This window comes from Pagrus pagrus, assembly GCF_965226575.1.
Source record: "Pagrus pagrus genome assembly, chromosome: 21".
Classification (NCBI taxonomy): domain Eukaryota; kingdom Metazoa; phylum Chordata; class Actinopteri; order Spariformes; family Sparidae; genus Pagrus; species Pagrus pagrus.
The window spans coordinates 25,897,441-25,923,856 of NC_140208.1; the positions used below are offsets into that span (position 1 = coordinate 25,897,441).

General features: G+C 38.8%; 1 protein-coding gene across 1 annotated transcript; it reads right to left on the reverse strand.

Moving 5' to 3' along the window:
- Window positions 1-7,285: 7,285 nt before the first annotated feature.
- LOC311250909 (zinc finger protein 518A) lies at window positions 7,286-25,026 on the reverse strand. Its single transcript, XM_084343055.1, has 3 exons — window positions 24,691-25,026; window positions 18,553-18,631; window positions 7,286-12,191 (listed from the first exon to the last, which is right to left on the reverse strand). Exon 3 carries the CDS (start codon window positions 12,169-12,171, stop codon window positions 8,080-8,082), a length of 4,092 nt encoding a protein of 1,363 aa, XP_084199181.1. The 5' UTR covers window positions 12,172-12,191; window positions 18,553-18,631; window positions 24,691-25,026; the 3' UTR covers window positions 7,286-8,079.
- Window positions 25,027-26,416: the final 1,390 nt, after the last annotated feature.

The window sequence follows — 26,416 nt, forward strand, 5'->3', positions numbered from 1 at the left end:
TGTTGTATTAGTCACTCGGTATCTTTTCTTTTTTTTAAAGCCAAGCTGTAGTACTCCTCTTGGAGCCGCAACACTTTAATTTGCAGCTTAATTTTTTGTCTCCGCAGTGCCTGCAGATCATCTGTCTCCTCTGCTGGGCCGCAATCGCTCACCTCGGTCTGAAAAACAAAAGAGACGGCATGCTCAAGATGTGATAAACTTTAGTTGATTTTTTCTTTTTCACCCACCACTTGATTGATGCCCGTTGCCTCACACGAAGTGCTTGGGCCTGGCTCCACCACGTCAAAAGCACAGGGAGAGTGCGCGTCAGAGATGCCCGGGGACACAGGAGACTCTCCTAATGCATCTCGATCCAAACTGAAAAATAAAGAATATGGCTGAAATATCAGAAATGGTTCTATTGTTGTTATGGTTATGACTTAAACAAACACACATTTTAGACATTTACTGAACAATAGCCTGGCAAATATCCAACAACAATTACACACGTATCTCTCATCAAAACACACCTAGGCTGCAGCGCAATATCCCTATAGAGTTGTAACAGGAATAATTTGTAAACTTACCCTTTTGAAAGCAACTCAAGCTTCATCACAGCTGGATCCTGGCCGCTGTCCAACCCAGAGATGCTGGGGTTATCTTCTCGAAGTATGCACTGCACAACTTCTGCAACTGCGCTCAAGTCTTTGCCAGGTGGTCCTCCGCCTGCATAAGAATATAAAAATGAATTAGATAGATATGAGCGAATAGGGTGGCATGCAAGCAAATGAAAAAGAAGCACTACATACCAGTGCGCATGGAGCAGGCCTTGAAAGCTGCGATTTCAGTTCTGCTTTTCGAGAGAACGTTATACCACTTCTTCTCGCAGTCAGCTGGTGACCGATGGCAGAAGGCTTGAGAAGCGTATGGTTGATTCGCTATGGGAAGGCTTCCATGGGAAGCCATGCCTGTTTTTTATCATGGGTGGTAAGCGTTGGGCTGAACTTGCCTTTAATGATGAGCTTCCTTTCCTCGACTAGCTCCACAAATAACAGTGTCTCCTCCTCTCGCCAATTGGGTTTTCTTTTCGATTCCATGTTGATTTATGCATGTGGCTGCAGTAGGCTAGTATATATAGAGCCACCCACACCAGTTTCAAGTCAGTTGCCTAATTAATGAATTGGAAAGATAAAGAAACATTTTTTTTTTATTCATTGCCAATATGTTTTGTATTATTTTGTAGATTATTTTAAAAATATACACTTTGTCCATTTAAATATTTCTAAGATATTTCTTTATTCTTAGACAAGGGATTCCCTTCCGTGATTGGTCATTTCTATGGACAAGGAAGTGACATCATCTAAAATTCCGTTTACGGCACATAGTACTGTCGTAATTCAACTCTGAGAGTGACACTTAAGATTCAGTCCTACACTTCGCTGAAAGTGTGAGTAACACGCTTGATAACTAACTTTTAAGTGCAGCTTTCAGCAAAGAATTTTTTTACTCATAAGTCAACTCTTAGCAGGGTTCTTAGGAGTAATTCTAAGAAGCTTGATGAATACGGGCCAAGGTGTTTTCTGTTAGAGCCCCACAGCTGTGGAACTTCCTACCTAAGGAACTTAGGTTGGCAAACTCAGTATCCTCTTTTAAATCACTTCTCAAAACACACTTTTACAGGAAGACCGTTTTACAGCAAAATGGTCTACTTTCTATCCCTCTTCTATCACTTATTTTACCCATTTTTACTACACTTTTATTATTATAAAAGTTATTATTTGGTCCTATACTGTTTTTTTTTCTTTATACACTGTTTTATCAGGTCTTATGTTCTGTTTTTGTATTTTTGTGTCGTGTGCATTAGTGAGGATTTTCTTTGCAGTGTTGTTTAAGACTGCATTCATTTTAGCTAAGTGTGTCTAATAAAGTGATGAGTATTTGTAATCTGTAATTTCATAAAGCATCCTATAACCAAGGCAATATTATAGTTAATTTAAAAAAAAAAAAAAAAAAAAAGGTTAAGCACATGATCGCAATCTGTGTGGTCTTACAAATCATCCCTTAAATATTTGTAGGAAACTGGTTTTATTCACTCCAAGGAGGCCAGTTGTAGTGGCTTACTTGAGAATTATCTACAGTATGCCATCAATAATACCTTTAGTTTATGATATAGGCCCACATAAAACTGAAGCTAGTGTATAAAGAAATGTATTGAACTGAATACAATTCAGTCAGGAAATCCACATTTTGTCTTGTGCTGCCCTCATGTGGATCCTTTCTGCATCATCAGCATAAACAAAAATGGAGGGGCAGGTCACTTCACTGTTTCACCTCTGTGCTAAATCAAACATAGAAATATATTAACAAAATATTAACAAATGTTAATGACACCAATAAGTGCACCATCGTCATTTACAAAAAAGAAAACACCACCACCACCATACTGTTTTCATAAGGTATGTACATTTATTAGAGGAGAGTGCACAACTACGTTGAACAAAAGAATACAGTACACATTGTCAACCTGCCAAAGGACATTTCAGGCACTTAGCATGATTCAGTAAAGATTCAAACAGCCTGCTGGACACAAACTGTTTACTGTACATGATGAGCATTTGAGGGTTGAAACATAAACTCTAGTTTGTGGTGGAGGACCACTATTCTAACAGCTGAAGGGGCGAAGCAGGAGGCTGAACTGTAAAAATTGTCAATGATTGTTTACTTTTTGAATTTAGGCTCATACCACTGACAAAGCTGCTTGAGTAGTGTATCCCCATATAATGAGTGGTTTGTAATTATTATGGTGACAAAACCAAATAGTTCTTTGGCCTGAGATCAGTGAGGGGAAGCAGAAAAGAAAGAGGAAACAAAAACTGAGCTATTTTCACACTGTACATTTTCACCATGTAAATTAAATCATGTGATCAGTCAGAAACAAACAAACCCATCTGAAAAAAACTGAAATAAGACCTGGAGTTCATTTGGTGCTTGTATCCATTTGGCTGAGAGAAAGTGGGATGGAAAAGTAGTAAATGCAAAATGTTCATGTGGTATTATTGTATTATGCTCATGATTTGATAAATCAGATCCCAAAACTCAATATGTTGTTACATATTATGACACAGACATGAGTTAAGTTTCAGTTTAAAAAAAAAAAACTATCAGAAAAATTGATAGATTAAGGATTGCAATGACAAAAGTAAAATTCAAAGAATAAAAATAAAGAATCTTTAGATACTTTATACCCTATTATTTTAACTTAAAGTACTGTACATGTATGCATTATTTTAAATTGTAGCCCTTGATTTGAAATGGAAAGAAATGTGTTCAATAGAGCAGAGTCTGAAGAACTACTGACCAAATGAATTATCTAGGCAAGAAGATCAATAAAATCGTTAAAACAAAGTTAGGACACTTTGCAGAATGAATGTCAATTCATTATTATTTTCTTCACCAATAAAACAGAAACTACAGCAAGAAGACTTTTTGCGGAGTAACCATTAATTGGAAAAAATGGTAGATCTTAAATAGCTTTACATTTGGTTGGGATGGATGGATCAAGATGGTTCACTTGGATGAAGGACACTATGACCAAGAAAGATATTTGTTCTCTGGGATGAAAAGATGGATATCAATCTCATGTTTGTTAAGTAGCTGCAACTGTAACTTTTATTGCTTGCAGTCTTATACCAAGCTAGGCTAATCATGTACTTCAGCTCTGTACTTATTAATATAGGTCAACAATTTGGGAAATACGTTCAACTTTTTATGTAAAGTTATGTAAAGAGCTGCAGTCCGGTTGTGGTTAGCCTAGCTTAGTATGAAGATTGGAAGCAGGGGGAAACTTTGTCTCATGTCCCATGTTATGTCTCCCTTCTTTTTTATTGTAACCAGGGGGGAGTTGGGTGCTAAACTTATTTCTTGACAACAGTCCTGCAGCGTCCAGGGCCTCATTTATAAAAAGTTTCTTAGATTTACACTTGATCTTAGATCATTTCAGGCTTATGTTCGATTCATAAAAGATGCTCAGCATAAAAACTTTTCTTGAGCAGCTTCTAAGAATCCCATTTGTTATGCTCCTATGATCTATAGATCTCAAATCAACTAAAACTGAAGGCATCTGCCTTGTGATTTCCCCTTTATATAATCAAAGCACAAATGAGGGTTTAGTTAGGAATAGCCTTGGAACAAAAGACAAAATCCAACTTTTGAAAGACACAAATTATTCAGTGGACTAATTGGCAGGTTGACAAACAAACCAAGCATGCAGCTTGGGAGTGTGTCACCCCTGAACTGTACATCGGTAAATCACTTACATCAAGTATACACTTGCTTAGTGATCAGATAATTTCTATGTAAAAATAAATAACTGCTTATATGTGGTTTTCTGCTTGAGTCATACTGAACATCAAAACTGATCTGAAGTTTGTTTTATAAATAAGGCCCCAGGTGTTCTGTCTTTATGTGAGATCGAAAGGTTTGGTATACACTTGCCAGTACAGAGAGCTATACCAAAACCCTTTGCTAACTCAGTTTACCTGACAACCCCCGCTATAGCCAGGGACACTGCACAGAACTGTGCAGAAAGAAAAACTGTTCAAGAAATAGTTCCAAGTGTTAATTACATCCCTGTTTGTGTACAGATTAAATAAACCAGATACAGCATGTAAATAAGTGAGATTTAGAGGTGGTGGTAGGTGTATTTTGACTACTGGAAAGCTAGGCCAGCCGTTTCCCTCTACTTCAAGTCTTTATGCTAAATTAGGCTAAACATGCCCGACTCATATCCGAAAATCATATCAATCTGCTTATTTCCCAAAATACTGAACAATTCATTCAAGAACAACTTGTGAAAACATGAAAGTAAATGTGTTTGGATTCATTGCTAAGTCACAAAAGGGTGGCCTGTAGCTACTACTCATGCTACATCTTACAGGAAATGACTTCAGGTTATTAACCCAACGTAGGAAAAAAATGCCCTGTTATTGATCAGAGCAGTTGACTAAAATGAACATTGAGCAAATGCTGGTGAAAAGCGGACTGTACTGAGGTCTGAACTTCAGTGATTCGAGGATGGCAGTTTAAACCCATTTTGAATAAAAAAAGAAAAATTTAAAAACATTGATATGGTTTGCATTGTTACTTTTGCATATTGAAGGGAATGAAACATTCATTCCAAAAAAAGAGTATGTTAAATGTAACATTAAAACAAATGTGTGTACAGCATACTGGACTCGATGACAGTGAGCAGGTTTACAACATTAGTACCACATTGATGCAACAAAAAGGTGAAAGTTAATACAGGATCCAAGCACATGGGTTATGTTGAGGGTTCAGGGCTCCTACTACATTTGAAAAGTTCACAGAGCATGAAAAACAAAACACCACAGTAACTATAAAATCACTTCTGAAAGTACTTCAAAGTAACAAGAAACTTTATTTAACCAACATGTTAAAAAAGGTATGAAAATGCCTTTCTGTGTTTTTATTTGGTCTCTTGGTTCACTTTGTTCTGTATTAAATTATGTAGAAAAAAATCATGTGCATTTTTATATACACCTTAATCTATTCCTATACAGTTTAAAGATTTGCCACTGTCGATCTTTTACTTCCACTAAAACATTTGGGATCTGTGATCCAGCCAACCCCCTTGCCATCATAACAACTACCTTGTCCTTATTTTAATCCGTACTAGCAGCAGTAACACAGGTTTAAGTGGCAAAAACATTGTTTCCATTTCCAAGTGCTGTGGAAGTGGTCCAAGTGGCTAAATGTAGTTGTTTTGTAGAGCGTTGTCAGCCCATTTTTCTCTCTGAACACGTCAAACACACTAACCTAGTCAGTAGCCCAAGGCTTCTAAGTTTGATGCTGTAGGTACTTCTCTAGCATCACTTCTAGCGCAGTACTATAATGAGGTACAATAAAAAGTCAGAGTCAGGGGGTGGTTGAATGGGTCATACACTGAAATGTCGTACTTACATAAGTAAGGTCAAGTAAGTTACAAGACTGAACGTATTTATTTTAAAGCATTATCTTTTTCTAAACCTAACCGATTATTTTTCTGTGCCTTAATCTCACCAAACTTCAACTGTTTGACAGTGTTAATAACAATCCAAAAGTCATAATATTACAACTGTTTGTCAGCAAGCTTTATTTTTGAAAGTCTTACCTGACGCAGAGCCCTTCACATGCAAAACTGATGCAAGAGGGGTAGATAAAGTGGCAGCTTGAAGCTTAAGGCCATTGACCAAGCCACTGTATTTGATGAATTGGGAGTGAGAATGTGTTGGCATGATATAGTAACACAGGGCTTGACATTATTGCCTGCCTTGTTGGATAAGCTGACTAGATTTGGACCAGTCAACCACCATGTGCATTTCTACAGCACTTTCATGTGACACTCATCACACCGATGATCATCCCGAACATTATACTCTTTTCATTCATTCATTTTTATCAATTGCTCCCACTTTGCTGTTAAACTGCTGTCAATAAAAAGTTCCACTTCTTGCAAAAATGTTTCATATTAATAGCCTACCAGTGGCTTAAAAGGGATAATCATTTAATATGAAACATCTGCATAAGTGTTTCCCTGATGGTAGCTTAAAAAAGAAAATTGGACATTTTTTTTTGCAACTTGGCCATTATTTTATTTTAATACTAGCTTCTATTTGAGAAGTTACAGTAATAAGTTTAACCTAGAGCTGAAAGGATTAGTTGAACAATTAGTTGATAGTCAAAAGATAATTGAATCATTAGAATCTTTCAAGCAAAAATGGCAAACTGTTTCTCATTCCAGCTTCTGAATTGTGATTATTTGCTGCTTTTCTCTGAACTATGTAATAATAATAATAAACTAAAGTGTCAGAGTGTTGGAGTGTAGCGACAGGATTTTTAATTATAATCTGACAATTATTAATTATTTTGTATTAATCAAGAAGTTGATTTGTGCAAATAATTGTTGTTTATAAATTACAGGGTATAATTAGTCATAACCTTCACAATTCCAATTATCAGCATTTAAAAGAATGTAGCTATTTCCCCACTCTAGCATTAAAAAAGGTTTGAAAGTGACTACTAAATCTTCTTGTTGAGCCTTGTGACAAAACTGTGATTTTCATAGATAATTCTTTCTTGACATCCTGCATAATTTTTTTTGATGACCAAACATTGTAACCCAACAATTATTACAATTTGAATGCAAATTAATGGGACCTTTAGGATATATCAGTAAATTTTGAATCAAACGATGATTCACAACATGAACACAAGCAACAACAAAATAAAATGTTGGATTAAAACTGCATAGGGTGTAAAATGGGGTGATCTTTATTTCTCAAGTAATGACAAACAGTCATGACAGCATCCTTGTTTAACTGATACAGGATTTCTGCAAAATTATTTTTATAAAACCGTCTTGGCAGACTATAGAGATTGACGTGAAAAATTTCCGCTCTAGTTATGACAAATGCATGCTACAGGTTGACAAAATCCTCACAAGGAAACTGTAAACTAATCCGGACAATATAATAGTGTAAAATGATATCCCGTTCAATTAAAACATCATACAAAAAGGAATAATTTGGACCAGAACATATTTTCATCACGGAAGCACAAAACAATTCAAATTTGTTTACAAGTTTTTAGTTTAGCTATATAAATAGTTTCCTGTCCTCATGTGCAGGATAATAAAATATACAAAAGTCCCTTAAACTAGGCCTATGCTGTTTTGAAATGTATTAACAAAAAATGACAAACCAGATTCATATGAAATCACCTGAGTAATTGAAACCAACTCTGCATACAACTGTTGCTGACTTTGTCCCCTTTCTTTAAGCTACTCCTCAAAACAACTCCTAATTTCAGTGTACCATTTTCACAGTTCAATGTGACCTGTGCGTGCATGATATAAATCATACTTTCAATACATAATTTATGCACCTTTGAAAAGATAAACTATTATTCACTTTAGAATATGTATTTACAGGAACAGAAATTGAACAAATGTATAGCGAAACATCATTAAAAAATATACAACTTCAACCATTTGTTCCACCTCAAAGGGACAGAAATCAACCCATTTATAGGTGATGGAATACTTTAGAACAGTTTATTCCAGTCTCTAGTTGCCTCCATGAGGTGCCTTTGGCCGTGACCAATCCAATCTTCTTGGTTCCTGAAGAGCCGACCACAAAACCAGCAGTCAAACAATACAGGTTCTTGTCTACAATCAGATGTAGTTTCCACTACTTCGTACTTTTTTTTGCTTTTTTTTCTCAACTTCAGTTTAAGAAGGAATCGCTCTCGGACAGAACTCCGAACTGGCCGAGGTCTTGGATCATCGCCATGAGACGACGCACCTTTGGTCAAGAAAGTCTTCCCTGGAGCACCAAGCTCAGAGAGTGCTTGGACTGTTTTCTCAGACAGAGAGACCTTGGTAACAGCACCTTTGTACCTGTTAACTACCTTCATGATATTGACCACTTCAGGAATGTCAGCATCTGGATGATTGAGCACCACAACAGGTTGGTATCTACGAGGGCATTTGACCTGCTGTAGAGAACTGAATGGGGCAAGTCTCAATGTCCTTTCAACTTCTTTGGCTACAGGCTTCCATAACACAGTAGTCTCTTTCTCTGTCAGTACTTTATTTGTGAGTCTTCGAGCTTTATTTACTGTTGTCGGAAGCTCGTCAAATAATGGTTTCCTGCGCCTCTTCCTTTGGCTTGGAGGCCGAATTGGCCTTGGGGCTAATCCTAACCTAGGTTTCTCCGCTTCACATGGTGGTACCTTTACATTCATCTGAGACGGTGACAAGCAGGATTCCTTGACATTTTTCTGTGTGGTATTTTGTATGGTGATCAATTTCTTTACTCCATTGGAGGCATTTGCATTAGTTTTGTTTGATGACACCAGAAAACACTGGGTCTGAGGTCTGGTTGCCAAAAACAAAGGTTGACTGCTTGAGGTGGGAGCTCCACTTGTAAGAAGGCTACTGGAAGGAGTGACAATTTTAAATATGACCTTGTTTCCAGTAGTTTCATTGGTTTGGCTACACTGAGTCCCAGCCTTTGCATCTTGGTTGTTCAATAGTAGGCCTGATTTGGGTGGAGAAATGTATCGTAGCAAGAATGCCTGCCGGCCAGTCTGCAGGGTGCTGGGTTTGTCTGCAGAGCTCACAGGCATGGCCAGAACTGGCCGTGAGTTCAGTGGTAGCTGTGTACTTGCCAGTCTGAGACCAGGAGTACTGGGGGTCTGTACAAAAGGAACAGACCTCTGTACTAAGTAACAAGTTGGCTGGGTCTTTGCGGTTTTGTCCGTAGGTGTATTATTTGGTGTGCTTGAAAGGAGCATAGGACCCTTAAAACCTGGGCTGTTGATAAGGTAGTGATTTGAGCTGGTGCCAACACCGGGTTGAACAGCAGAGAGGAGTGTTGCCCCTTTTTCAGCAGCTCCCATCTTTGGTGTTGAGACACCTGTTCTGCTTTTTGGAGCAAGGGGTACACTGCTAGGGTTGCTTGATCTTTCTAACCCTGGCTTCATGTAAGAAACATTGATCTGAGGACTCGAAGTGTTGGTTATCAGTTTGAAACCTGGAGTGGCCTTGACCTGCACTGGCATGGCAAATCGATTCTCAGTGGTCCGCAGCAGCACAGGCTGCTTACCCTCTGGCAATTGAAGAATTCGCAGAGTGGTTTTTGTCTGTTTTAAAGAATCATTGTTTGCACTTGAAGATCCAACCCTTTCCTTATTAAGTTGTTGGGTAATGATTGCATCTGAATGTTCCTCGACAAAACTCCCCAATGAAGTTGAACTACTCTTCGCTTCTGGCTGCTTTTTGGATACTGGAATACTCTCTTCCTCAATTTTGATAATATTAAAGTCTTTGAGCACTGACTCTGGATGTTCATCCTCAGTGGGAAGATCATCAGTTATGCACTCATTAACCTCAGTATCATCTGACATATCTGACACTTTTGTTATGCCCTCTCGATTCTTTTCTTGAGTAAACACTTCTCCATTGTTACTTTCTGTGAACGGTTCTGGAGACTCTGCTAATGTCAAGCTAAACTGTGATGATTCGCCAATACTTCCTTTGTATGTTGACTGTTCGTACATGTGGTCAAAGTTTTGTGCCGTGTTAGGTGAAGTGCTGAATGTTTCCTTGGAATAATTGTGAAAAGTAAATACTTCTTGATTTGGTGAATTTTGCGTGCAGATTTTTGAGCCAGAAGTGGGTGGGCATGACTCTGATGATGGTACTGGATTTGTCATTTGAAAATTTTGGTGGCCATTTTCATGTTTAAGCTCAGTTCTAACCCTATCAGGGCTGTCCTTTTCTAGTGTACTCTGAGAAGATTGGTCATCATTGTCTAGGGTGTTGGAAGAGCAGTTCAGTTTGTGTTCATCAATGAGTTTTTCTGCCCCTCTATCAAACATGGATAACTCATCTGGAGCCCCACAATTTTCAACAGTCTTTTTTGAGATTTGTATGGAAAGCAATGTTTCCTGAGCTACTTTTGGAGGGGAAGATAAACCAGTCACCTTACCAGCACACACTGGTGAAGTATTAATGATTTTAGGACCACTCTGGCTGGTTGCATCAGAATTTAATGTTGCAGCGACAGAGTTATTATCGAACTTGCCTCTCTCTGAGCAGGTCGTTTGACTTGGGTGACTTTGGTCACCCACATGATCAAACTCATTTGCCATGGGACATAACGTATCTGCACAAGTTGAAGTCCTATTAACTAATGGATTAGTTTCTTCCCCAACATCATCTCTATGTGGGCTGGAGTCAAGGTTACAGACAGAGGTTTCTTCCTCCTCAGTCTTTACTTTTACTGCCATAATATCGTCTTCATCCATCTGTATGCAAGATTCACTTCTTGGTGAAACAGCTGAGGAGCCCAGCTCTTCAACAGAGTAATGGTTCTGAGCAGGCGAGTCTTGCTTTGCTGTTGGTATTACTTTGAGAACTAAATGTTTTTTGCCATCAACCATCTTGAATCCCATCACTTTGGTAGTACAGTTGGGGGGAAGGGAGATTTTGTTCTTAACCATCAAAACAGTCAGTCCATTAGGATTGGTCTGACTTGCACCATCAGAACTTGGAGAGTTGTCACACTCCTGTAACATTACTGGCATCAGCTGCTCTGTGTTGTGAGAGCCTTTGCTCCAATTTTTGTCTTTTTTTGCTACAGTCCCATCCACAACATGATGGGCCTCCTCAAAGGATATCTCTGGTTTGATTAGCCTGCCATTTTGGTTTGGTAAACTCCCAGAAAGACAGTTCAATTTTGATATCCTCTGAGCTTCCTGTGCTTCAGAACTCTTTTTTAGCAAAAGTTTTAATGTTGCAGATGCAGATGAATTTGCTGGAGTGCCGCTGTCTTCTATGGCCTTCCGTACATTCCTTCTCTCAGCCTCCTCTTTGTGAACAGCTGCCATGTGTTTTTTAAGGTACTCATGTCTTGCTGCACCATATCCACAGATCTGACATGTAAAGGGAAATGTACCCAAATGAGCTTTCATATGCTTCTGGTGATCCTCTTCGTTCAAGCTGATATGTTTGCATTTTGAACACTTCCAATGACTCTCATTATGATGATGGATGTGCTGTACAAATGTACCTGCATCCACAGTTGTAAATTCACACCAGTCACAATTAAACTGTCCATTTAGACTGTGACACATGATGTAGTGTCTGGTAAGCAAAAGCAGGGAGTACTGAACATCATCGTTGCAGAGCTCACATGTAACTAGAGTATTCCTGTGCTCAATCCGATGGCGTTGAAGAGCAGGAAACTCATTTGTGACAAAACCACACAGGTCACAAGGGTATGTAGGAAGGGTTCCTTTATGGACTGCTCGAAAGTGTTTGAGGAGATCATTGGGGCTATATGTGGAATTGTCTTTACACACTGAGCATCCAAAACTCAGAATCTTTCCAGAGAAAACAGCCCCCTGTTGAATTTTACAATGGGCTTTATTGAAAGAGAGTTTCTCTTTCTTGGTTGAACTCCCATGTTCCTTAATGGAAGATTCTTCTGCATTATTGAAGAGTGAGCCATCTGTCACTTCTCTTAAATGCTTATATACAAAGTCTTTTACCTTTTCTTTTTCATCCCCTTTTACTGAAATGTTGCAGTTTTTGACAGAATCATGAGGTAATGTGAGGTCTTCTTCCATAGTTGTAAACCTGCAGATATCTGTAAGATAAGACATCAAATATGTTTATCATTAATACAGGTGAAAGGATCCTACTATTCTAAATGCATTTACGAGTAAAAAATATTAGATTTTAGCAGAATATAGCAACAAACACTATTTGCTATGTAAAGACATGGAGAAGTCACGCATACTATCCGGTGCAATCAGTAGACTAAAATATGTTTCTGAAAACATTTGAGGCAAGAAATAGGCTATGCAGTTTACAGATTCTTGATTCAAATTTGACAGTGGATCTAATAAGGGAAATCTGTGTCAGAGGCGAAGCCTTGTTCGTTCCTGTGAAAGCTGCTCAGTGGCACACGAAGCCATAAAGTTCAACTTCCTGGGTATGAAAATTACCTTGATCTTCTGCAATTTAAAACACAATGTTATCGGATCTGTACTCGTTATCAGGCGATACCCAAAGCCCAGGTATCGGAATTGGGGAGGACAAAATTGGATTTGGAACATCTCTAGTCAGCGCTTCTTGCCATCGCTGCCGCTGCTGTCATTGTTTGTCACTGATTAATACTGCACCATGCTACATCCACAGATGAATGATTAGTCTACAATGATGCATGGTGTTGACTTGCAGTTTTGATATTAGAATAGTTGACAATTCTGTGAATTCCCCAATGAATGACGATAAAGACATTCTAAAGGGTGTGTATTCACAATCGAAATGTTACAGACTGGGCTGTGTTTACCATGTGTATTTGAGGTAGTGTGTACTCTCAGAGTTGCTATAAGGCAGGACTAGGTCGCAAAGTAGGTCGCTTCCCACTGTCACTCTGTAGTAAGTAAACTCTGGTTCCCGATGCCAGCGAAGGAATTTTAAATCACATAGTTGCGATGGTTGAGGACTCAGTGGTCAGTGACATCGTCTATTGGCCAAACCCTATTTTGCACTGTACTAAGCAATGGCACACTAGAGCCAAAGACAACTGGCGAAGAGTAAACAATGCTGCAAAACTGTATGTGATGGAGTATCAAGTAGGACCAACACAGACACCTAGGTGGACCAACACAGGCCTAATCACTATATTTGATTTGAACTCTGCTCAGGACTGTGTAGGTATGTACAGGGATGTCACTTTATTCGGGTTTCTGCAGGTTTGAACAAGTCAAATTTAAGACTTTTTAAGACCATTTTAAGACCTTTTTGAACTAAATTTAAAGGGGAAAATTTACAGCCTGGACCTTATTTCTAGCATAAAATACGATCATTTACTCACCCAGATAACTTTGGTGTCATTTGGAGTCGTTCGGACAAAATTAGATCCAGTGGAGCGCCGCGTATATCCATATAATGCGAGTGATTGGGGCACCGAAGCACAGCCTCTATATAACGCATTATCTGCCGCGAAACTAGTTCATTTCACCAGTATTTTGTTATGATACGCTAGTGCTATTCCCCTCTGAGTCTGGGGTTGCCTGTTATCAACATCCGGGGTCTGTAGGTTGACCTACTAACCTCTGACCTGGATGATGTCATCTCTGAAAGCCGCGCACACCCGCGACAGCCGGCTTGTTTACCTGTAGTTTGCTACTGCTAGTTTTTTGCAACATGGTTGAATATTTTTCCGATTCTGAGGTGGTGGACGATGACTTTGTTTATGATGGACGTTTGAGCCAGATGAGGAGCTCGTTAAAAGGAGGATGCAGAGGCAGAGAGAGGAACAGCTGGCCAAAGAACAACAAACGGCTGCGGCTAGGCTAAACGGCTAGGTCAACTTTCAGACCCCGGATGTTGATAACAGGCAACTCGGAGGGGAATAGCACTAGCGTATCATAACAAAATATTGGTGAAATGAACTAGTTTTGCTGCAGATAATGCGTTATATAGAGGCTGCGCTTCAGTGCCCCGATCACTCGCATTATATGGATATACGCGGCGCTCCACTGGATCTAATTTCGCCTGAACGACTTCAAATGACATCAAAGTTATCTGGGTGAGTAAATGATCGTATTTTATGCTAGAAATAAGGTCCAGGTTGTAAAAAACGGTAGTTCCCCTTTAAGACCTACACAAAGTACAAAACAGTAAGGAAAAATAAAGTCCCAGAATTACTTTCAAAAATAACTAAATGTATTGCCATTCACAGTGCAACTCAAACAATGAAGAATGGAGTGAGTGTGTGTCAAGGTTATTATAGTTTTACTAATTTCATTAGTTTTTATTTTAATTTGGTTTTTCAGTTTGCTTTTTATTTCAGTTGAGTTTTAATTAATTTAAGAAGTGGTTAATAGTTTTAGTTTAGTTATTATCTAGGAATTTAACCTAATTTAGTTAACACTAATAACCCACACTTTTTTAAAAAACTGCGCACACACAGACACAGACACACACACACACACACACACACACACACACACACACACAGCGCAGAGTTCAGGGCCCGTATTCCTAAAGATTCTGAGAATCCTCTCAGAGAGCTCCTAACTTAACCTAAAAATTCCTAGCAAGGAGTCTTAGCTTAGGAGTGATTCCAGAACATTCTCAGAGAACTCTGAGCAAGGAATGGACAGAAACTCCTATCTTAGTGAGGAGGTGTGGTTGACCCCGTTGCTAGGTATGAGTCATCATTTCAAAAGCTGTGATTGGTTGATCCTGAAAGCTTGATAAAAAATATACTTTTGGTGATAATGGGCAAAGGATGGACCCTCAAATCGATAAACTTAATCATAGAATCTAATCTTATGAAGACTGTGTAATTGTAAATAATATTTGACATAAAAGAAAATATCTGTTAAATGAATAGTAAGCTACACTTTAAAATTATCCTACAAAATGTGTGAAAACTTGGGCCCACTTGCGCAGTATTCACATAGTGATAGTTATATTTATTTGCTTATATTAATTGCCATGCTGGTAATTTTTGCACTTTCAACATTTCAACTCAATTTGGTATTAATGAGGGTAAAATGGCTCAGTTTCATCGATGTCTGTGATTGCTGACTGGCCTATAAGAAGCAGTGTTGGTTGGCTCTCATTTCGGGTGGTATTGCATTGTGGCGTTGGGTTGGAGAAGTAAGTGCATCTCTAATGAGATCAACCACAAACATGATTCCTGCACGATCCAATCTGTAGCGTTTCATTAATTCACTGTCATCCAGTATTTGGAGAATATCTCTCCTGTCTCTTCCGTCCGCCATTTTGTCCTCTGCTTAGGGAACTCCTAAGCCGCTTAAAAGTCCTCTTCCCTGCTCTTAACAGATCTCACCTTAGAAGCTCTCTTAAGAGCTAGGATTCTTAAGGAATAGCTTTTATCTTTACTAGGATCTACTCTTCACTTTTAGGGGAAATTCTAAGAAAACATCGTGATTCTAAGAATTTTCTTAGAATTTGGCCACTAGGAGCAACTCTTTGCACTAAGAATCTTTAGGAATACCGCCCCCTGGTCGAGCAGAACTGGACCAACTTGGACCGGGAACTGGTAACAAAGGCGTACAAAAGCGTGTGATAGCGTGACTTTGTGGAGACTTTTAGAAGCTAATTGGTGTTAATCCGATTTTGTGTGTGACACCAGCGCTTTCACACCAAATGTGCCCAATTTGAGTGCCCAATTTGAGCGCAGTGTATGCTCTGCGCTTCAGATTCATTATTATGGGCTTTTAAACAACTGAATTCTGGTTGTTCAAGCCAACACACTAAATTTACACTTTCCCATAGTGTAGCAGATTCTGCAGTCGAAGTCTTTCCAGAACTGGCGAAGTGTACGGCGATAAATTCCGACCGGGCTGTTGGCAAAATGCCACTTACGTTCCTGGATACTTCAGAAAGAAGTACAACACACAGAGTTAACTGTGAATCTCACCAACACATTTCCCAAAAACAAAAAACAAAAAAGGCGATGACGGAAGCAGTAAATGAACGTTCATATTTAAGACCTAGCTAAATGTAATTTAAGACCTATATGCAAAATATGGACGCATTTAAGACTTTTTAAAGGCCTTAATTTTAGATACATGAATTTAAGACTTTTTCAGACTTTTTAAGGATGCGCGGACCCTGTATATTAGCTACACATTAGGGGTTGGGGAAGAAAAAAATCGATTTACATAAGAATCGCGATTCTAATCATCCACGATTCTGAATTGATCCACAAACTTCAAAAATCGATTAAATATATATATATATACAGTACAGACCAAAAGTTTGGACACACCTTCTCATTCAAAGAGTTTTCTTTATTTTCATGACTATGAAAATTGTAGATTCACACTGAAGGCATCAAAACTATGAATTAACACATGTGGAATTATATACTTAACAAAAATATGTCTTATATTCTAGGTTCTTCAAAGTAGCCACCTTTTGCTTTGATTACTGCTTCGCACACTCTTGGCATTCTCTTGATGAGCTTCAAGAGGTAGTCACCTGAAATGGTCTTCCAACAGTCTTGAAGGAGTTCCCAGAGATACTTAGCACTTGTTGGCCCTTTTGCCTTCACTCTGCGGTCCAGCTCACCCCAAACCATCTCGATTGGGTTCAGGTCCGGTGACTGTGGAGGCCAGGTCATCTGGCGCAGCACCCCATCACTCTCCTTCTTGGTCAAATAGCCCTTACACAGCCTGGAGGTGTGTTTGGGGTCATTGTCCTGTTGAAAAATAAATGATGGTCCAACTAAACGCAAACCGGATGGAATAGCATGCCGCTGCAAGATGCTGTGGTAGCCATGCTGGTTCAGTATGCCTTCAATTTTGAATAAACCCCCAACAGTGTCACCAGCAAAGCACCCCCACACCATCACACCTCGTCCTCCATGCTTCACGGTGGGAACCAGGCATGTAGAGTCCATCCGTTCACCTGTTCTGCGTCGCACAAAGACACGGTGGTTGGAACCAAAGATCTCAAATTTGGACTCATCAGACCAAAGCACAGATTTCCACTGGTCTAATGTCCATTCCTTGTGTTCTTTAGCCCAAACAAGTCTCTTCTGCTTGTTGCCTGTCCTTAGCAGTGGTTTCCTAGCAGCTATTCTACCATGAAGGCCTGATTCACACAGTCTCCTCTTAACAGTTGTTCTAGAGATGTGTCTGCTGCTAGAACTCTGTGTGGCATTGACCTGGTCTCTAATCTGAGCTGCTGTTAACCTGCGATTTCTGAGGCTGGTGACTCGGATGAACTTATCCTCCGCAGCAGAGGTGACTCTTGGTCTTCCTTTCCTGGGGCGGTCCTCATGTGAGCCAGTTTCTTTGTAGCGCTTGATGGTTTTTGCGACTGCACTTGGGGACACTTTCAAAGTTTTCCCAATTTTTCGGACTGACTGACCTTCATTTCTTAAAGTAATGATGGCCACTCGTTTTTCTTTACTTAGCTGCTTTTTTCTTGCCATAATACAAATTCTAACAGTCTATTCAGTAGGACTATCAGCTGTGTATCCACCTGACTTCTGCACAACACAACTGATGGTCCCAACCCCATTTATAAGGCAAGAAATCCCACTTATTAAACCTGACAGGGCACACCTGTGAAGTGAAAACCATTTCAGGTGACTACCTCTTGAAGCTCATCAAGAGAATGCAGAGTGTGTGCAAAGCAGTAATCAGAGCAAAAGGTGGCTACTTTGAAGAAACTAGAATATAAGGCGTATTTTCAGTTGTTTTACACTTTTTTGTTAAGTACATATTTCCACATGTGTTAATTCATAGTTTTGATGCCTTCAGTGTGAATCTACAATGTCAATAGTCATGAAAAGAAAGGAAACTCATTGAATGAGAAGGTGTGTCCAAACTTTTGGTCTGTACTGTATATATATATATATATATATATATATATATATTTTTTTTTTTTTATTTATTTATTTTTTTTCTATTTTGAAAAGTCACACAAAACACCAATTTGTGTTATTCGTGTACAGTTTATTTTTGTAACTTCTGGGAGAAAAAGGCAGCTGGCCTGAGCTTTTATTTAGACAATTTTATTTATGCAAGTTATTTCTTGTACAGTAGGTACGTTTTTATTTGTTTAGCATGAATAAATGTTACCTTTTTTTAATGTTTGCCTTTTTGTGATTACATCATTGGAATCAGTTTGTTTAAAAATCAAATTATCTTATACAAACTGTATTGTTTTGATGCCATAATTTGCCTTAACACACTATGCACTGTATCAATTTCTGAATCAAGAATCGTTCGAATCGAGAATCGTTTGAATCAGCTTCACTGCTGGGACCCCAAATAACAATAATCTTTTGATAGTTGTTGAAAAAGAAATAGGGTAGAAAAATTGGCTGAAAATGGTGTTAAATAAGAGTAAAATAGTAAAATAAGACCCAAAACACAACCCACTTAGTCAAGTTCAAGCTTCATTGCTGAGGTTAAGAATTCGTGGTGAAATTTATAATACATCATTACCTGTGCTTCTTTAGGAAAAACTCAAACGTCGGTGCATGTCGTGTCTGAGGACAAACGGCTTGTAGTGTGGCCACGGTGCCTGTAAGACAGAGGCATATAATTCACAACACAATTTAACTTTGTTTAAATACTATAAACTGTGTGTGATTTAAATAAGGAAAATAATGTTTGGAAAAATGTAGTTTTGGACAATGTGCATCCCCTTGTTCCACAGCTCATTTGGTGATTGAATCCCAAATTATCACTGACATGTTACTATTAGCAGGGTTTCCTCCAGGATTTTTTTAAACCGTGGGGGAGGTCTGCCTTGGGGGGGGGGGGGTCGTCATTTTCACGGGTTTGAACAAAACTGCATCAAATATAACCTAGCTTAGCAGGCCCGTGGCCAGCCTTGTGGAGGGGGGATCTGTTTTCCCAAAAAGTGGCCTTCAAATACATGAGCACACTTGATACGTTTTAATTTATATTTTTTATTCATTATACCTTCACTCTTACATGACATGTTTCTCTCGTCAGTCGTCTCTCTGTTGTTCTCCACTATCCGTCACTGTTGCTCTCCTCTGTTGCCATAAATGAACATGAACTAATTAAACTGAAGTGTACTACCATCCAAACTTTACATTAACATGAATTAATTAACTGAATTAAATGTAAGTGTATTGTCTCTCTTGTGATGTGGCCATTTTTAGCCACTATAGGCATACTTTCTCTTCTAATGTGGCAGTGGATGAGCTGGTACTCATCACATTTGATTATTTTTAGATTAATTTTTAAAATTCCAAACAGCCTATTACAACAATTTTTCACCATGTAATTCATTTTTATAAAGTGTGTATAAAATTATTACTATTATTATTATTATTATTATTATTGTGCGGTACGTCATGTTTACGACTTGTAAAAATGAGTTTCTAAAGTAAACTTTAACTAAACTTTAACAACAGAGACACACGTACACAGGTTATTTGTAACGCTGCTCATTAGGTTTATAAACGGACCACTCTAGTTCGACTGTAGCCGAGCTAACGTAGCTGACGGCGCTAACGGAGCTAACTAGTAAACAGCTGCTCGATTGCTTTGTGATGTCTCCGATCCCCCTTGCCTACGGGCCAGCTTAGGTACCTTTCTTTCACCCTTTTCTCTCCCTCCACGTCGGACTGTCGTCTCTAGCGCTGCAGCCAGACAGGCAGGTGGTGGTGACTCCGGTGTTGGTTTTTCAAAATAAGGGTATTTGCAGCGTAGCGTCACATTTCATGAAAAACGCCATGTTTTGTGCCACAATTCACATTTCATACAATAATTTACATTAACATAAAACAACATAAAAACAAGGTAAAAAACAACAACAACAACAAAAAAAAACCCTTAAATTATAAAACTAAATTATTCTGAAGGTGTGGCGGCTTTTATTTTGCCGTGGCGGTGCGCCACAAAAAATTACATGTAGAGGAAACCCTGATTAGTGGTCTTATATTATCATTCAATTTCATGAAAACAATAAACTTTCCTATTTATGGAAGCCAGACAACACTGGCTCTGCTGAGCATAATCTCACATGAATTGCAGTTCAAGCTGTGCTGCTGAGTTACAATTTTTTTTTACATACATTTTACTAGATGGACATCAAATACTATTTTGTGACCCATTTCACATTTATATATCTCCAGTAGCAATAGCAGTCATCAGATTTTACTACAGAAAACATGTGCAAACAAACTGTCCTTCTGACTCTAAACTCAAACTTTGACATAAACTTTACTGCAAGGGTGGGATACCAGCTATTAAAGCAGCTCTAACAATCAGGACATAAAATGCCTTGCAGAGTTTTTGACCTCAGTAGCATTATGCAGCTGTCTTTTTTGGAAGATCTCTCTTATATTTGTCTTGTGCACATCTATGCAATATAAAATCCTGCTAATTGTGTCACGATTTTTCTACAAGTGGCTGTAATGCACCAGAAAATGTCACAATGTGCCAACAAAGGCAAGAAGAATGGAGCTTTTCCATAAACATGTGCTGGCTTGACTGGACTTGGTTTGACTCTGCAAGTCAGTCCAGTGCATTAGGGATTTGCATCTCTATCACAACAGGGCTTCATGCTTGATGGTGTGTCTCTGACTAATGATGTGCTTCCCTGTAGAAGTGGTCAAAGGAATGGCTGTAAATCCTCCTCGCCACTAGAACTATTGAGGAATAGCCACTAACAAAGCTCCACTAATTCTGTGATAAACACGTTTCATTTTCTACAAGTTCTTTGCAATAAAAGTCCCCTTTAGTTACCGAAAAGCTTTTGTTATGAGGCAGCAAAGTCAGGAAATATTGGGTTTTCACCAGCAGTAACTGAAACAGCTGAGAGCAGACACGATAACAGTAAAATACAACAGATATCTGAGAGTACGAACAGGGACACTGGAGGGAAACGTAACTTCAAACCCCAGAGATTCAGTAAGAAACTACAAAATTACAGAGAGCAGACGATACAGGCCCTTTTCACACAGAGACTCGCCTTTTCTCTGGTCGGTACACATAATGACGTTGACATCCATGTGTGTTTTTTTACGTGTTTCCTCTGGTGTCCACCTGTTGATCTAAACATGTATCAGCCGACTGTCTATAATCATATGGATGCAGTTGTAATGTGTTGTGATTGAGATCTTGACCCACCATGCATCATGGAAAGTGACAAAGTTAAGTTTTTTGCTCTAAATTACATAATCACAATCAGTAAACAGCAGACCCTGTCTGGCTCTCTCACTCGGGGGGAGGGATGCTGTTTTGTGGGGGAAAGTCATTCAACTGCAGTAGCCGCCTGGCTCTGCTGCTGGGGACAGACGCTGTTTTTCGGGCAGAAATGTGACAAAGAGTCGGTAGGACAGGCAGGATGACAGACACTTCTCCATGTATAACTGCGGTCTTTTTTTCCCCTCATATAAGTTGCCAAAAACACTACCAGTTACCACATTACTGTTGTTTGGTCCTGTAACGTTGCTATTTGGGTTTAAGTGTGGGACATTTCTCTTTTATTTGATGAGTGAAGGATCTGTTTAGTTGTCGGACTTATCACCATCAGATCGACACACCCCTGATCCGCACCTCTGGCTTTTCCATTCACACAGACGCTGTCTTGCCTCTGCTACCTACGGAGGCGAATTAGAGCCGCAGCAAAACTTCCCGCCCTCTCCGCATCTGTAACTTTCACACAGATGGCGAGGTATCGGTGCATGATTCAAGGGCAGTGTGAATGGGGTTATCTACAGAGATACTTTTTTTCAGGTCTGCTGCACAGACATGAGTTGAGTTTGAGGGGGCAAAGGGGGGTCATCATGGGTTGGCCACAGTCACAAGTTGCCACCGCAGACCGCTTGGAGGCGGGGCGGGTGCACTTAAGTCCCACTCCAGAGAGGGCATGGCTAAGCTCAGCTCAGCACAAACTGGTAATGAAAATGTAAAACTGCATGGATCAGTGTGACTCGGAGCAGCCAAAAGTGCCAGTGGAAAAGCCACAGAAGACATGTATGTAAACAATACAGGATTTAAAATTCTTTAATTGGCTTTGTTTTATGGGTAAAGAAATGCATCCATCTCATAAAAAATAAATAAATAAACATAACTTCTACAATAGAAGGTTAAAACAGAACCACCTGAGCACAATCTGCTGGTGGAACGGCAATAGAGACTATAATAATCTTAAACATATAAAAGGGGAATAATCTCCAAAAAATGTTGCTAACCCTGGATTAAAAGTATGTCAATTCCAATTAGAAATAACACATCTGCTGAATACAGCATCTGCAGTGTGAGAAATCAACTTCTTTTATCTTTTTCATAGCAGTGAAAATTTAATATCTAAAAAATTTTCTCATGCCTACGTGATTAATTAAACCATTAAGGAAACCACCTTTGTCGTCCTTGTCACTTAAAAAGTGAAGTATTTTTTTCTGCCTTCATTCTGCGTGTGCTTGTATTGTGTACACAAAGATACATACACAAGTTAACTAAAATCTAATAATGTTAAATTATTGATTGGCTTTTCACCTATAGCCAGATCAGTTCAGGCTCCTTTGCATCGTTCAGATTTAAAGCCTTGCCATTTGCTTTACAAATTAGTAACTTCAGAGCATATACAGGAAACCCCACTATAGGTGATCACTTTTACAAGTGAGAGAGGCTATACTGCTAAATATGAAAACCGAAACCAGTGCCTTTAGCGTTATGATTCTTTAAATGACAGAATTAATGTAGTGGAAAATGTGGAACTGAAATAATTAGTCTATTATACAATCAATCAGCAACAAATTTGCTAATTAATTTCTAATTTAATTCCTTTTTTTCTACAAAGCATTCCCATGCTGAAGCTTCTTAAGTGTGAGGGTTGGCTGCTGTACTTTATCGAATATGACAACTCAATTATGGGAACTTCAGTTCACTAACACTGTCGGACTCACACTATGCAATTAAAAAAGAAAAACAGTCATAATTTATGCAGAAGAACCAAAGATGATATATTTTCTATTCCATTATTTCTACTTCCTTGCAAAAACTTGGTGCATACATTACCCACAATGCAACCAATCACCAAAAGTTCAGTCAGATTCAGGTGTGTTATGCTAGTAGCAGCTTAGTGACATTACTCAAGTACATTTTTTGGACTTTACAAAGTTCCTTCTGGAGCAACAAATGTTTTATACAACTGTTTCCACATATACCGTAGTACTCCCCACCTGGAAAAACACTTGTGGAAAACCATTGCAATCCACTTTAATATCTGTGTGTGTTTTGACAGTCACTCAGACAAAACAAGTAGTATGAAGATATCACCTTGACTTGAGGAAATTAGAACATTATTACTATCTGGCATTTTAGGGAACAAATTACTTAATTTATTATTCAGCAAATATAATTAAATGGATATATATATATATATATATATATATATATATATATTTGTGAAATAGTCAATTAAGTAGTATATAGTATTGTTTTCAGAGTTTTGAACCCCACAGAGTGTCTGTTACTAAATAAAAGAGCATGAATTCCATTGAACAGAGAATGTCACAGTAAGCGAGGATGTATTGAGATCGTCAACAATCAACACCAATCAACACATGGAGGTGATTTCCCTGACATTACCTGTGTTCCATAGGTAGCCTACCTGACAACCATGCAGGGAAATAGGCATAATTCAATGCAAAATACAACAGGGTCTGCTCTATAACAACAAAGGGTTAATAGCAGGTATTACAATACCTCACTCCAACATTACATTTTCAAGTATGTAAGATCAAGGGCAGACCTGTAGCAACCTACAACTCCATACCTCTCTGTCAGCTGTCAACACTGTGGATCAGGAAGCCATGTTGGGGGAAAAATGGCTGCCATGATTTTATGACTTCTCAGGAGCACTAGCGGCTTCAGTCTAACAAAAAGCTTAATTTCTGCTAACATTATTTTGACAAACATTAAGGCTGATTTCAATCATTAATATCCAAAACACACTTGAAAACACGGAGAAAATTACACTACTCGAATCAAATTCAACTATACAAGAGAGCCTACTTGGCTTTTATTATTACAAATAAAACTGCATGAAACAAACTAATAGTGTAATAAAGCTGAGTAGGACGTTAGTGAACACCTGCAATGTAGACAGGTAGGCTGGCCCAGGCCCACACCATCTAAATGGGATACAAATTAAGCTTGGAGATGAGAGGAAAAGTTGCATCGTTTCATACACACTGCAATTACACTCAGGCTCAGTACCACAACACCGGGACAAGTACAACATGTTGCAAAAATGTGAATCTCAGCCTTAAAATTACTACTCCATCTTAATTTAATTTATTTTTACTTTTTCGAGTGACTTGCTCCATAGTCGCTTAAGTTTAGGAAACGCGAGGGAACGCTGCATTAGTGGGAGAATTAAAGGCTGTAGACAGACAGCAACAAAGGACTCCAGACTACACGCTGTGATATTTTATTGCACTGTGGCAATGTATATCTGGATACGTGGAAAATATATGAGCCACTTCGCGACAATGTTAGTGTCTGTTGAGTTTAATAACCAGTTATTTTACACCAAAATAAAGCCCCCACCCACGCGAAGATATTCAAAGTTACAGAAAATCAGTTATTTCTTACTATGAACTCGATGGAAGTTCTGGCGGCGTCACGTCAACGTCCGACATCACAAAAAAGGATGTTTAGGTAGAAAACACACACAGCAGAAACATTTCCCTTCCTCCTCTCCTCTCTATGGAACCACAGCGACGGCGGCCATGACAGTCCATCCGGGTACTGCTGTGCTCTTGACACTCATGTAGAAGCGGATGAATATGTATTGCTCGTCAAATACCAAAGTAGTGCCATGAAGGACATTTTTCGTAAAAAACACATTTTAAACAACTTTCACTTAAGTGGATATATATTCTATTTTACGAGACGTCCTTAAGAACCTGACTGTTTTTCGCAGCATGAAGCTTACGTCATTCGTTGCCCGTGTGTGTGTGTGTGTGTGTAGGCTACTAGGTGGAAGAAGAAGCAATGAGCAGCAATGGCGGATATACGCCATTTCCTCTTGAATGCTTTACATGTAGGTTGATATGCCTTTTGCTGGTCCCGAAAATAATTGTTTCTTGTTCGCCTCTAGATATCCTACTGTAAATTAGGCTCTCTTTGTCTTTTTCTCTCTATTTCTCTCTCATATAGACTGGCACACTATAGACAGTCTCCTCTCTCTCTCTCTCTCTCTCTCTCTCTCTCTCTCTCTCTCACACACACACACACACACACACAAGCACATGTTAACAGTAATGGAGGATGTGAAGCTCATACAATGTTACCTCATCTTCCAACATTGTAACATTCAGCAGTTTGCACTGCCAATGTTTCACACAAAGTATATTAATAGCCTTCAGTGCGTAATAAGATTGAGAGGTCAGTTAAATGTCTGTATGCCTGTGACATTTTTATGTTTTTGTTGAGCATTATGTCAACATAGCCATTATATCTATTTGAATGGAGAAAATTGTTGACAATAACATTGACTGGGATAATCTCTTCAACCATATATGCATATTTAGAATGGCTAATATTTAGAATTGGCTAAGCAAAAAAATTAATGTTCTGGTCTGTTGATCACATCACATAATCCTCATTAGCAGATGGACATTGTCATGAAATTATAGACTAGACTGTTGTTGTTTTTTTAAGAACTTTAATGTCTTTCTGCCATGTTGGCTTAAAGATATAATGTGTTTTAATTCTGCATTAAAATGTATAAAAACTACTAGACTTTTTGTTATATATGTCGTTAAGTTGTGTACTCACAGTTTCCCAAATGGGTTATGTTGTGTGTTTCCAACAATGTTTAAACTCAGAGAAATCCACAAGTTTACGTAAGGTAATGATGTGTTTCATTGCGTTGCTGCCGCTGCTTCCAGGATAGTGAAGTCGGCAAACAAAACTACATTCAAGGTGAATAAAACTTTAAAAATTGACATCATCTGTGAACATTTGTTCCTTAGTCACATCAGCGGCTCATCAGTGGTTCGCTGCTGCAGGCAAGTTAAAAACAGGAGTAAAGATAAATCCATTATCCCAAAGATTTTTAAGTAATCTCTAAACTCTCCTCCAGTCAGGTAAATGGTTTTGGGATCAGAGCAGAATCTAAAGTGACTCCAGGTGTTTATTCTCCAGAAGGTCTGACTCTAATCCAGACTCTCTAGCTGTCTCTGAGCAGCTGCTCTTGCTCCGCCCTCCACACAACGCTCATCAAACATGTTTTGTTTTGATAGAAAACCCCTAGCGGCAGAAATTACATATTGTACGTTTGCAAGCATTCAGGAAAGAATAGAAATCTTGACAT

Coding starts and splice junctions, on each gene's coding strand:
- LOC311250909 (XM_084343055.1), bottom strand. CDS start 12,171: ATGGAAGAAGACCTCACATTACCTCATGATTCTGTCAAAAACTGCAAC.